Source organism: Pteronotus mesoamericanus, unplaced genomic scaffold (genome assembly GCF_021234165.1).
Source record: "Pteronotus mesoamericanus isolate MK-2021 breed Mesoamerican mustached bat unplaced genomic scaffold, CSHL_Meso_final scaffold_54, whole genome shotgun sequence".
Lineage (NCBI taxonomy): Eukaryota > Metazoa > Chordata > Mammalia > Chiroptera > Mormoopidae > Pteronotus > Pteronotus mesoamericanus.
In genome coordinates, this window is record NW_026555321.1 from 23,543,822 (window position 1) to 23,557,521 (window position 13,700).

Sequence of the window (13,700 nt, forward strand, 5' to 3'; positions counted from 1 at the left end):
CCAAAATGTCAAATAGTGCCGAGGTAGAGAAACCCTGCTTTTTATAAGTAGGTCTTGAAGTCACCTAGTGTACCTCTTCCTGTTCTGTATCTTTTCTAAATACTGTTTTGACTATTCTGTCTCCTTTGTAAAGAATCTGCTTACGAATTTTTACAAAAGAACCTCTTATGATTTTGGTAGGATTGCTTGAAAATATAGATTTGTCCAGTATGCTAGCTATTAAACTTTAAAAATAATTAAACCTAAGATAATTAAAATAGTGTAAGTAAATAATTAAAGTTAAATGCAATCAGAAAGTTAGTTTCTCAGTTGTACTAGCCCTATTTCAAGTGCGTAATAGCCACATGTGGCTAGTGGCTGCCATGTTGACTAGCAGAACCAGAGAATATTTCCATCATCATAGAAAGCTCTTCTGGACAGCACTAGTATAGATCAAATTGAAGATTTATTTATTCTCGTGATCCATGAGTATGTTGTTTTTTGTAGATACTCTTTATTAGATTGTAGAAGTTCTATTGTATTCTTAGTTTACTGCTAGTTTTTAATTATGAATAAATATTGAATTTTGTCAGATGCTTTCCCTATATCTGTTGAGATGACCTTATGGTTTTTCTACTTTGTTTAATAGTTTCACTGGTTTACACAGATTAAATCAACGTTGAATTCTTGGTCATGATGCACTAGCTTTTTTATATCGCTGGATATTATTTGGTAATGACTTAGGAATTTTTGCTTCTATGTTGATGAGGTACTTTGGGCTGCATTCTCTGTCATAATGTGCTCCTTCTGTGATATCAAGGTAAAGCTGTCCTCATAGATTATGTTTGGAACTGTTCTAGGAGGGGAGATTCACTAGTAATTGAGCTCCTTATTTTGTGCCACTTTCCAGATGCCATCTCCTTTAACCCTTACAGCCTTGGTAGGAGGTAGTAACATCTCTGTTTTGCTGGTGAGGAACCTCCGCCTCAGAAACGTGAAGTAATTTCTCAAGGGCACATAGCTATAATTGTTGGGGCCAGAACTTGATTCCATGACCAGCCCCTGAGTGATACCTCCTTCTACTGTTTCTTCTGGGTAAACCAGGCTGTCACAGGTCCTTCAGTTTATGAGGCAGAGCCTGGCTGCGCTGGGCTATACTCCCAGCAAGAGAGCCTGTGGGGCTGAGGCCGCCCCTGGGCCCTCTGTGGCCAGTGCCAGGTGGGTTCTCCTGTCTGCTCTTTTTTCCCTAAAGTGTGAGGGTTCCACTTTGCATTCTCCGATGGGGAGATTTCAGTGTCTCCATAGAAATGCATCAGCTCTTATATGGATGCTGTGAGCAGAACTAGGAATTACCCAGAAGCTCAGCATGGATAATCTCTCTTCTAGGATGCCTAGATATCAATTCATCTGTGAAAGGAGCTCGTTTTGTCCGATTCTGTGATGCATTCAATATTCCGCTCATCACTTTTGTTGATGTCCCTGGCTTTCTGCCTGGTAAGTCATTGAAGAGGTGGGGGCCGGGAGAGGTGGCTTTTCTCAGTGAGGTAACCCACTTTATTTGGAGATCTTTTTGCAAAATTCCCTGAAGATTTGTGGCTTCTCCATATTTTGGGTGTCTAGAAGATGGAGCTGTGAGGGTGGTCCTCTCCAGGCCCTTTGGGGAACAGGGGAAGACCTCACAGCTGAGAGTGGCAGGCAGACCTTGTGAGGACTTTTGTGGTATCTAGTAACTCTTCCTCATGACCTAGGCACGGCACAGGAATACGGGGGCATCATCCGGCATGGCGCCAAGCTTCTCTACGCATTTGCTGAGGCAACTGTTCCCAAAGTCACAGTCATCACCAGGAAGGTGAGAAATTTACCCTGGAGGCGGTGAGCCCACTCGCTCCTGGCAGCGCGATCGGTGGCTGGAGGTCTGGCCACAAGTTCAGTGGGGGAAGAGGAGTATACCTCGCTCACCCTTAAAAGGATTGTGTGAGAACAGTGTTTTTAGCCCTGGAGAGATACCCTGCTGAGTCGTCCATGGTCGTCTCTGGGAACCGAAGACGGCAGTGGGAAGGAGCCAAGGGCAGTGAAGGGGAACTGTGAGAGGCCTGTGGCTTGCGCCCGGTGTTCTCTGCTCTGGCTCCCTGGCCTCACAGATGCTGGGCTTCCAGTAGCCCAGAGGGGCTGTTCTTGCTTCTTGTCCTTACTTCATTTGAATTCTTGGGGTCTTTTGGGAACATGATCTGGTTGTGTCAATTTCTAACATTCAGCATTGAGGTCTTTTCTAGGCTTATGGGGGTGCCTATGATGTCATGAGCTCCAAGCACCTTTGTGGTGACACCAACTATGCCTGGCCCACAGCGGAGATTGCCGTCATGGGAGCAAAGGTGAGGCAGGGTCCCCAGCTTTCCCTTCTCCTGGGCCTAGGGACTGTACTCTCCCAGCAGGAGCTTAAAGCACAGCTGGGAAATGTTGTAGTTAGGCCAGGGTCCCCAGGATGGGCCAGGACTCCGGAGACTTGGAGCCTAGGCCTTAGCGAGCCTCCGTCCTGGGGCCCCAGGGCCTGCTCTGCCTCCTGCCCTGCACTCTCATTGCAGGCCCCTGTGGGTATCTTCAGGCTCAGGGTGACAGGAGCCCAGAGTAGGTTTTGAGACTCTCTGTAAAGGGATGAGTTGGCTGAACCAGCCTTTGGGAGAACTGGACATTTCCCCGTCTTTCCGCCTAGGGAGCGTCCTAGAGCCACTCCTTTGAGCCCGTAGAAGATGAACAGTACTGCTGACACGGGTGACTTTGGGCAGGGTACTTCCTGTGGCTTGTCCTGTTCCCTGTGCCTTTCCTGCTTTGAAATAGCTATTGAGGTTCAGTCAGATAACCCCCCAGCTGACTTTTAGGGGTCCTGATGTGAAGGCTTACCTTTAGTTCCCCATACTTCTGTATGTGCAGTTCAGTGTGTGTCCTCTGGCCATGGAATTTTGTACTCAGGGGTCAGGGTAATGGAAAAGGAAGACAGCATTTTACTTCCTCATGATGCAGGGACCGTGAATCTGGTAGTGAAAAATAGGCCACACAGATTTGGGTAAGTGCAATTGGCTGATGGTAGGATGGAAGCTGGGGAGACAAGCTCTTGGCTTTGCCTGGGGTTGCCATTGTCACTGGGGCCACCGCCAAGCACCCCATCATACTGCCCCTGGAAACATGATGGATGACTCCAGGCAGTGCCCACCTCAGTGCCCTGGCACCTGGAGCTGGCCCTTTACTTCAGTGCACTTTGCTTTACCAAGAAGTTTGCAGCCACAGCCAGTGATAACGAGTTGAGGGAAGTCTGTCCAGTTTGGGATCTCCAGTGAAATTCATTAACTCCTCTCATGGCAGGGCGCTGTGGAGATCATCTTCAAAGGGCACGAGAATGTGGAAGATGCTCAAGCAGAATATATTGACAAGTTTGCCAACCCTTTCCCTGCAGCAGTGAGAGGTAGGCACCGTTGCAGGAGGGCAGCTTGGCTCATTTGCTGGGTTGCTTGCTCATTCTTTTTCTACAAAAGGTCCCAGTAACTGCTTTAACTATTACAGTCAAATCTGTAGACTGTTAAGGGTTAGGGTTGGCCCTGGGCAGGCATCACTTAAGGACAGTGGGGCCTGATAGGTTGCTTTGGTAGCCAGGATCCAAGCAACGTTGATGAAATGGCTGAATTTCTTAGTTTTGTTCTAGTTATATAGTACTGTGTAAAACTCCACTACAAAATAGAGTGGCTTAAAACAATCCCTCCCCCCGCTGTTTTTGCTGATGGTTCTGTGAAACAGTGATTTGGTTTGGGATCAGCTGGGTGATTCTTCTGTTGATCTTGCCTGAGATCAGTCATTCAGCTGTAATCATTTGGTGGCTTGACTGAGACTGGCCAGTCCAAGAAGGTGTCTTACATGGTTGGTGCTGGCTCTCAGCTAGAATCCATCTGGTTTCTTATTGTTAAGGAGGCTAGTCAGTGCTGCTTTACAGGATGTTCTAAGGGCAGCAAAAGGCAGAGAGAGGAAGCTACATTGTGCGTTGAGGCCTGAGTTTGGAAGTTGCATGTGTTACTTTTACCACATTTTGTGGCAAGTCATAGAGCCAGTAAAGAAATAAAATATACTTTTTTTTTTTAACCCTCACCTGAAGACATGCTTATTGATTTTAGAGAGGGGATGGGAGGAAGAGAAACATTGATGTGAAAGAGAATTATTGATGTGAGAGAGAAACATCGATTGGTTGCCTCTCGTAAGCATCCTGACTGGGGATGGAACCTGCAACCTAGGCATGTGCGGTGACTGGGAATTGAACCCACGGCCTTTTGGTTTATAGGATGACACTCCAACCAACAGAGCCACACTGGCTAGGCCTAAAAATCTACTTAATTTTTTAAAAAGATTTTATTTATTTATTTTTAGAGAGGTAAAGGGAGGGAGAAAGAGAGGGAAAGAAACATCAATGTGTGGTTGCCTGTTGAGCATCAGTGTGTCATGGCCCACAGCCCAGGCATGTGCCCTGACTGAGAATCACACCGGCAGCCCTTCGGTTTGCAGGCCGGTGCTCAATCCACTGAGCCACATCAGCCAGGGCTGGCATCTACTTCGTAAAGGTTGGAGTGTCAGTGTCACATTGTAGAGGGACTTGCATACAGAAATGGGAAGAATTATAGCTTTTTTTTGAAAATTCATTTATTTTCTATATTCCCTATTGAATTCATCTTGGCAGGGAGGGGGGGGTCACATTTTTCTTTCTCTTTCTTTGTAAAGTTGGGGGCCTGCCAGAGGAATGGAAGCTCCAGGGATTCAGGAGAGAGTTCACAGGGCCTCGCCCCTCTTATATCAAGTTGGGTCCAGCTCACATTGTGGGTCCCGGGGATGGTGCCCAGGCTGAGCACAGGATTGGAGGGTGGCATCATCTGGGGGTGCAGATGATCTTCCTTTTCTGTGCTTCACCAGGGTTTGTGGATGACATCATTCAGCCTTCCTCTACACGTGCCCGAATCTGCTGTGACCTGGATGTTTTAACGAGCAAGAAGGTACAACGTCCTTGGAGGAAGCATGCAAATATTCCACTGTAAACACATCAAAAGAATGTAAACCAAGAGCTAGTTCCCTGGCTATTAGAACTCATCCCTGTCTTTTTTGCAATCATGAAACCTGAGAATCTAAGTAACAGTAATTACTTGGAATGGCTAAACTTACTTAAATTCGAGAAAGATTTCATTTGTGCCTTACTGTAAAATTATTTGCTTGATTAAAAATATTGGTTTATTTCTGAGCGTAAATTTGATTTTTTATGGTAGAAATATGAAAAACAATAAAATTAGACCAAGGAAAACAGTATGTATATAGCACTGTCACCTAAAGCTGTCCTGTATTTAATACCTCCGTGTATTGTGCGTCCACCCTGGCTCCCCACCCCCGCCAAAGAATTATTTTTCTTCCCCTACAGGTGAGATAATAAGCTTTTAAGGGTAAAGTATTTATCTGCTTAGGCTTCAGTTTCCTTACTTTTAAATAATACTCCCTATCTCTTAATCCCTTCAGGACTTGTGGAGGATTGAATTATATACTTGCATGTGTGCGTGTGTGCACGTGTGTGTGTCTAACAAAATAGATCCTCAGTAAGGTGAATTCCCTATGTTATTTCCAGAAACGTGTTCTTCCATTTTAAAAAACTTTCTTATTTTGGAAATTTTGAAACTTATAAATATGTTGCAAGAGTTGTATTATATACCCTTCATGTAGATTCTCCAGTTCTTAACATTTTCTACATTTTCTTCATCTCTTCTATAAATTTATATTATTATTGTTATTGATCCATTTGAGAGGAGATTGCAGAATCATGACCCTTTGTTTCCCCAAAAGGCAATTTATATTTCCTAGGAAACAAGGCTCATTATATTACATATTTTTTTATGACTGCCAATTTTGAAGAGTGTTTGCCAATTATTTTGTTGAATGTCCCTCAATTTGAGTTTGATTTTTCCCCAGATGTTTAGATCGAGGTAAAAGTAATACGTAAGAGTGTTCTGTGTATCACATTAGGAAACATGTGATGTTAGTTTTTCTTCCATTATTGATGAAATTGACTCAGGTCACTTGGTTAAGGTAGTAGTTGCAAAGGTTACCATATTCTCTTTGTAATTAATAAATAATTTGGGAACATTCTTTAACTCTGTCAAGAAACTCTTATCCAATACTTTCAAGTTTCCATGGATGATTCCTGCCTCAATTAGCTATTCTATATATTGAGTATAAAATACTACGTTTCTAAATCTGTCATTATGTCTACATGTATTATTAGTTGGTACTCTATTGGGAGGAGAGCTTTTTCTTCTGTTTTAGTATCAGTTTACACTTGTGGATTTTTAAAAACATTTTTCCTGAAGTAATTAATTTTTCTTACTATGCTATATTACCCTATCAAATTTTCAAGCACACATTGTAGTAGTTTGTTACATTTTTCTCCCTGCCCCATCCTTACCCTACACCAAGAGTCATTTTCTTGAGATTGGGAGCCATATATTATTCATAATTAAAACCTGTGCTTGTTACACAGTAGGTGTTTCCTAAATTTTTTAGTGAATATGTTTATCAATCAAAAAATTTAGATGGCTGTATTTAAAATTTAATTTTATTTTGATGCACAACATTTCCTGATTTGGCCATTGGGAGCTCCTTCATGCTGGCTCAATCCTTTTGATTTGACTCCATAACTTTTTGCATACTTATTTTTTGACACATGATAATATATCAACCCTATAAAAGTGATTTCTCCCAGAGCCCTGGTCTCTTTTTGATGTATTTAGAAGCTGTGAGGTGTCAGTGTTCTAGGTATTTTTAGCAGACTAGGAAATATTTATACAAATATGTATATTTAGGGAATATGTATACATAAATATATATTTTACATGTATAGATACAAAATTTGAAAATCATGAATTCATACTGAAACTTTTAATTCAATCTAACATATTGGTTCTTTGCCTTCCTGTATTCTATATTTATGCCTGTCTTCTCCCACAGCAATAAAATTGACTCCCATTATCTGCAACATATTTTACTCATTTGCTCAATCCTACAATAAATACAAGTTTCAGAACCACTACAACTATACCAACAATGACCTAAGGTAAAGTTCATGACTTTTGTAGTTCTGTCTTTAAACTGAAGGTACATGGTCAAGTTATTTGGATTAGTCACTGGCGATGATTATGCTATCAACTGGAAAGTCAGAGTGCTTTATCTGTTCCCCCTCATCATTGTAGACTGTTTTTATTGAGTATGTAAAGCATTAAGAATCATTCCAGAACTGGAGATTTTAAGTAGTTTCAGCAGAAAAACCAGTGACAGAGTGCTGCTACAGTGGGCCCTATAGGGTGTGCTTTTTTCTGTGGTGAGAACCTTGGATCCTCCCACCACTCATGACTGTCCCTTTTCCTAGCCCTGTGGCTCCAAAGGTCTGTAAGCCCAGCTTGGATGTTGCATCATTTAACACTCATCTTAACCAAAGCCAGTATGTGACCGTCACCCACTTTCCCCATTTCTACCAGCTGTCCCACCATTCCAGGAAGCCAGGCTTAAGCCCTTAAGAGTTATTTTGAGTATCTTCCCTCTCCAGTTGGAGAATGGGACTCTCCGTTTTAGTTGGGCCCTGAGTACTTGTGCGACAGTCTCTATTTTCATCTCTGTGGCCTCCCTCTGAGCCTGTTCTGAGCTAATAGACTAATTGCAGGTACAGATTTTGCTGCATTCCTCTGCTCTAGCACTTCCAGTGGATAATACACTGTTCTCCAAGGTCTTTGGCCTGCATAGAAGGTTCTTGTCTGTCCCTACCTTGCTTGCCTAGATTTTTGATCCCAGTCCTGTTGCCTTTACCTTGGAACACTTTTGCTCTCCAGTCTACTCATGCTTAAGAACCTGACTTCTCCATGAGTTCATCTCAAACTGTGAACACAAACTGTCTTCTTATAGCGGGTTTTAAGCAACTGATTGTCCCCTCCTCTCCATACATGTATTTTTTTTAAGATTTTATTTATTTTTGGAAAGGAGGGAGAAAGAGGGAAACATCAATGTGTGGTTGCACTTTGTGCGCCCCCTGCTAGGGACCTGGCCTGCAACCGAGGCATGTGCTCTACATTGGGAATCAAACCAGCAACCCTTTGGTTCACAGGCCGGCACTCAATCCACTGAGCCACACCAGCTAGGGCCACATGTATATTTGTATTCCTAACTGGGTGGCAAGTACCTGAGGGGCAGATACTGTATTTGGCCAGAGGTTCTTGGTAATTCTCTTTGGAATCTCGTACAGAACCAACAGGAAGACTATTAAGCCATTGGAAGCTGGGAAAGGTGTACCAGACTACTGGACTTTCAGAGGCCTCCTGGCTAAGGAAGAATCATGCAGGTTGGTCATCATGTGGCTCAACAGCTTAACCCTGGCTAGTACAATTTCTAGGTTCAGCCACTCTATGATTTGAACTGTTTTGGTAACCACTGTGCTATATAGAATAGTAGCAAAAACAAGCTCGTGCTTTTAATTTTTTTTCTTTTTGAGAAAGGAGTCCAAGAAGTGTTTTACCATGTTGTGAAATCTGGATGCTGTGAAGGGCTTTGTGCCTGGGGCTGCTATAAGAATAGGGGGAGAGCCCAATAAAACATTGGGCAAGAGGCTTCTAGGAAGCCTTGGAGTAGAGACACTGGGAGAAGTCCCATCGAAAACCAAGCTGGTGGCTGAGGAAAGATGAAGCTGCAGGACCTTGGAAGCTCTGTCAAATAGACCAGCCTCTGTGGACCACAGGACACCTTGAGAATGGTGACAGTGAGTATTCTCATTGTGAATTCTCAGCTGTGAATGCCTTTCCCATCTGGTGTTCTCACCAAGAGGAGAAAGAATAAATGTTGATTCTTATAACCAGTGAGTACTTGGGTTCAACGAGCAGAGTGCTAGCAAGTGTTTGTCTTTAGAGTGAGATCTGTAGAGGGTTGGGAAAACTTGCAAGTGTCCCACACCAAATAAGGACCTGTCCCTCCTCTAAGTAAGTAAACCAATTTGACCTGAGCCACACAACTGAGTGGTGAAGCTGGGATGAACCCAGGCAGACTTTTCTGAATCCAAAGTCTATTTTCTAAACTATTCAGACTGTTGCCTTTCAAATGAGGTGGGATGAGTTCCTAGGGGTTGGTATGAGAAAAGTGGTGGGCTGCTCCACTATGATTGTCTCAAAGGAGCCAGAGCTACTGGATTGAAAAAGCTTTCCTACCTCATCTATCATGGCCAGTCCCTTTTTTTTGAGGTGCTAGAATAATGGGGAGCACATCCATATGCATCCTTCCAGTGCTTGTTAGAAAGTGCTTATATTTTGAGAAAAGTTCTTCCAGTTTCCCTTCTGAGTATGTCTCCCCAGCCCAGCTCCCTTCCTTTCGGTGAACAGATGCTGGTGCTTTAGATGCAGTCTGCCCACTCAGAGAGGCCTCTGAAGGACCCTCACCCCACTCTTAAACCAGTGTAGACTTTACCTGCTTGACAAAATGTATTTCATTTCCTTCTGGTTCCAGAGGATTTTTGGAGAGCTGTGGTTTTATTCTTTTAGTGAAAATGACTGGTCTTCATGTTCTTTTGCACCTGTTATCATGGGCTCTCCAAGAGCGAGCTTTGGGCACTTATTAGGTAGTACCCCAGTCTGGGGCCTCTGTGAAGTCTAGCCAACACATTTGGGCAGATGTGCTAGCCTTGATAGATAGGTTCTGACCATGTCCCTACTGTGCTGGATATTGAGAAGTGACTCCTTTGTGTTCTCGGGAGCGAAAAGCTGTACTTCAAAACATGATGCTTGACAGAGACTCCTATAGAACAGGGCACTTAGGAGAGCAGGCACTAGGACTTTGCTTCCCAAGACGACACTGTTCCACGTTTGATGGACTCAAAAGTCACATTCAGATAATAGCTGGGAAGTTGGCAAGCTTGTCCCAAGATAAAGTCACATGAGTAAAGCCCTGGTCTTGTTTCATAAACTTATACCCCTCAAATGAGCTGCCAGGGAGTCAAACCCATCCCTATCACACTCTTCCTCTTTAGCTGCCTAGAGAGCTCACCTGCATCCCTGCTTTTTCTGTAAGTCATCTTAGGCCACCTAATGAACACAGCCCAAAATACATGGCCAGGCCCAAAAAGTGTAGGGTGTAACCTCTGTAGCACCAGTATCATGAAAAACCCTCACTTTTATGGCCATGTAGAATCCAGGTGGTCTTTAAAGGGCCACTGCTAGGGGGCAACTATGCATAAGCCGAGGGTCTAGATCTCAGGCAGGGGAAGCACCCAGGCTATAGACTGATGGATAGTCCCTGGATGCCTCCTGTAAAACTCAGGCCGCAAGAGACTTCCTCTTGAAGCACAGACAACTTGGCCTATCCATTCTCTCATGGGAAAGCCAGGGAAAGAAAGAAAATTAACAAGCTAGTCCTAAATTTCTGCTTTCTTTAAAAAAAAAAAAATCACTGATACAGTGATTTTGCCATTAAATAACTGAAAGAGTAAACTCTCAAGAGCAGCAGGACAGAAAAATTATCTCTTAAAAGCTTTCCTAGTAGTACAATAGGATGACTACCACAGCCTGATTTTGAATAGTTTATTAAAGGAAAGGTGAAGCATCAGTTTCAAATTGTACAAAAGGAAAAAAAACCTCATATTGCAAATGTACAATTTACAGAATTACTAGCAAAACCAATCAAGGAGACACTGAAAATACAAAATTTCGACTGATTTCAAACTGAACTGGAAACCCATTGGAGTAGCTATTAAGCCTTTTTTGTTGCATGGTAGTCTACAATTCTAAGTCAGCATCTGTTTTCCACATGAGACTCTCAAGCAAAGGATCAATCTGTGCCTGTGCCAGAACACCTCCTAGCTTGCTCCCTGGCCAGAACCATAGGCAAGCAGGGCTAGTGTGGTGGACTGTCCGGTCATTCCTGCCCCTTCACTTCCAGTGAAGTCCACATCTCTGGAAGAAAGCGAGACCTTAGCCCCCCAACTGGAGCCCAGGAATTGCTAAATTAGCAGATAAAACATTTTGGCAACTGAGTTTTATTCCCAGAATATAGAAATGTTGAGGAAAAAAATCTGTTTTGTGTTTGTTTACTAAAAGGATGAAGGAAATCCATTTTGCTTTCCTGGACAAAAGATAATCATTGGGTGCACAGATTTTTTTTTTTTTTAAATGATTTTCATTTTTGGTAAAAGGGCAAGCCTCATGATTCTGTTGCAGCTACTTAAAAAACCAGCCCAGAAACAGTTGTGGGTGGATTGGTTTGGACATTGAAGCTTACTTTAAAAATCAGAAAGGACGCAACTAAGTGGGCTTTTAAAAATAACAATAGTAGCAAGTCATACAAGGTCTAAGCAGACTGTAACCCTAAACCATTGAAGGCTGTCCTGAAGAGTCATAATTTCTTTCCCCAAAAGAATTATTCTTAATATGCACATTTAACACTGAAATGTAGCTGTATTTCAAGGTAAGCTTAGGAATTTCACCCTCTAAGCACAGACTTCTATGCAGCACAGACTTCTATAATTGGTAAACTTAATTCACAAAATAGCGCATAAAGGTATTAAGTGCATGGGAAGTAGACACAGTTATGTTACACTTAAAATTACTTTTGCATGGCAAAGGAGTTATGATTATCTTTTTAAGAATATGGTAGTCTATGTAACTTGAATTTGGCAGGGCATGAAATAAGTGGTAAAAACAGCAAACTGATAACTTGAGAACCATTTTTGTTTTACTGAGAATACTTTATTTGCTGGTAGAAGTTGCTAAAAATGCACAGAACAAATACCAATAGAAAATGTACTGTATTTGAATCCCTATTCTATATAAAATGAACGGTGTACAGCATCTGTTGGAAAAATGGCTGCGTGGACATTTCTTATTTTATGCCCGTTATAAATAAAAATAAACCTTTTTATTCAAGAGTATATAAAATCTGGGAATCCATATCCATAGAGGGCGTGTGGTTTTTGGCAGAGATGCACTGTCAGAATTTCATCTTAGCTTGTCAATATTCTGCTCCTCCATATTTCTGTATTCCATAAAGTCAACCAAATCCAGTGAGCTCCAAAACACTCTTCAGCAATTAAAATGAGCTGCTTACTCATAGGTTTAATAAAAATGGTTAGCTTTTAAAACATAAAAAGGCAAAATGTTAAAACGGTTTTTAAATTGTACAACAGGAAAATAAAGTTAAAAATATTTTTTTACTCAATGCAGAATTTTCATAAAACAGGTGTATAACAGTGTTTATCTTGACAACTGTTTTAAAAATTTAAAATGTTTTCCTCCTTCCAGAAAAAAACACATCTGTTTTGGGTAAGTCCAATGTTAGGACACAAATGATTTTTCAGGTCAGTCTTTCGGAGGTGACATTCACCAACACTCCCTTGGGTAATTTACATGCTCCTCTTCTGTCACTGCAAAAGGGGATTGACCTCAACCATTTGATTAAAAAACAAATCAGACCACATCAAAAGTGTTTTTCCCCATACAAGCTATCACAGTATATAGGCCTCTAGCTCTAAATAATAGAGTTCCAGATTCGTAAGTTTTCTCCAGACTTCAGAACATAGGCATTCCAAATCCCTAGAAAATGAGAAACACAATCATTTAATTCTTGCAAAAAACAAGACCCAGAAATTGTAAATAAAAGGTAGTAATAATTTAACATTTACTGAATCGTCTTCTATGATAGCTGCAGAATCAAAGAAATCTGGCCTCAGCTCAGCTCTCTCTCGCCGATTTCTTGATGGGGGCTGGAAAGAGAAGCCAATTAGTTCATTTTTTCCCCCTGAGACAAATTAGAACAATGAACTGTGATAATAAGCAGCTAGTATTTCCAGTGGTACCATAAATATATAAAACTGTTAAGGGTCAATTCTGAAAGAAAAAGGAGCTGGCTTTTACATGGAGCATGCATTTAAAAAAATAGCTGGCTTTTAATGGTGACTTAGACAAGAAAAAAAGGCTTTCAAATTATGAATTGATTGAATATGTAAATGCCTATAAATAATTTTTGGGCCTATAAACATAGAACATGCCTTTCAATTGTAGCATTATAAAACTGATCAAATGCTAGGTGACGGAACTTCATTAAATTCCCCAAAGCAGGTAGATGGAAAGGTACTGATGGGCTCAGGAAAGGGAAGTTGATAGATTGGAGTGACATGATCTCATGGAAAATCAAAACATACAAAGCAGAATGTTATGGGATAAATTATGTCTCCAAATTCATGTGAAAGTCTTAACCCCAAGTACTTCTGACTGTTATTCTGAGATCAGGCTTTTGAAGAGTAATTTAGGTAAATGGAGGTCCTATGGCTGGGTTTTAATCCAATACAATTCATGTCCTTAGAAGAAAGAAAAGATCACGTAAAGACAAAGGAAGATGATGGCCACCCACAAGTTATAGAGGACTCAGAATGAAATCAACCCTACTGGTAACTTGATCTTAGACTTCTAGCCTCCAAAACTGTGAGAAAATAAACTTCTGCTGTTTAAGCCACCTACTCAGTGGCTTAATGGCAACCCTAGCAAATTAATACAAAGAAAAAGTGATATGATGAATTCTCATGTTCCCATCACCCAACTCCAACAATTGTCAAATATTTGCAAATCTCTCATCAAATGTTCTGTTTTTTTCCTCCATGTCATTTCATCTATAATTACCTTCAATATGTA

General features: G+C 41.6%; 2 protein-coding genes across 5 annotated transcripts in view; one reads left to right on the forward strand and one right to left on the reverse strand.

Annotated features, from left to right (window-relative positions):
- Positions 1–5,400, forward strand: part of PCCB (propionyl-CoA carboxylase subunit beta) — an 83,632-nt gene extending 78,232 nt beyond the window's left edge. Inside the window, exons 10-14 of one of the 2 annotated variants that reach the window (XM_054595593.1) lie at positions 1,366–1,473; positions 1,728–1,828; positions 2,253–2,351; positions 3,337–3,436; positions 4,924–5,400. In XM_054595593.1, the coding sequence (XP_054451568.1) occupies positions 1,366–1,473; positions 1,728–1,828; positions 2,253–2,351; positions 3,337–3,436; positions 4,924–5,045 (530 nt within the window). In that variant the 3' untranslated portion in view covers positions 5,046–5,400. The remainder of the gene's footprint in view (positions 1–1,365; positions 1,474–1,727; positions 1,829–2,252; positions 2,352–3,336; positions 3,437–4,923) is intronic. The other variant, XM_054595592.1, reaches the window with a different exon arrangement.
- Positions 5,401–11,740: 6,340 nt separating this feature from the next.
- Positions 11,741–13,700, reverse strand: part of STAG1 (STAG1 cohesin complex component) — a 373,948-nt gene continuing 371,988 nt past the window's right edge. For all 3 annotated transcript variants that reach the window (XM_054595514.1, XM_054595513.1, XM_054595512.1), the window contains 2 exons: positions 12,695–12,775; positions 11,741–12,605 (listed from right to left, as the gene is read on the reverse strand). In XM_054595514.1, coding sequence (XP_054451489.1) covers positions 12,582–12,605; positions 12,695–12,775 — 105 coding nt within the window. In that variant the 3' untranslated portion in view covers positions 11,741–12,581. The remainder of the gene's footprint in view (positions 12,606–12,694; positions 12,776–13,700) is intronic.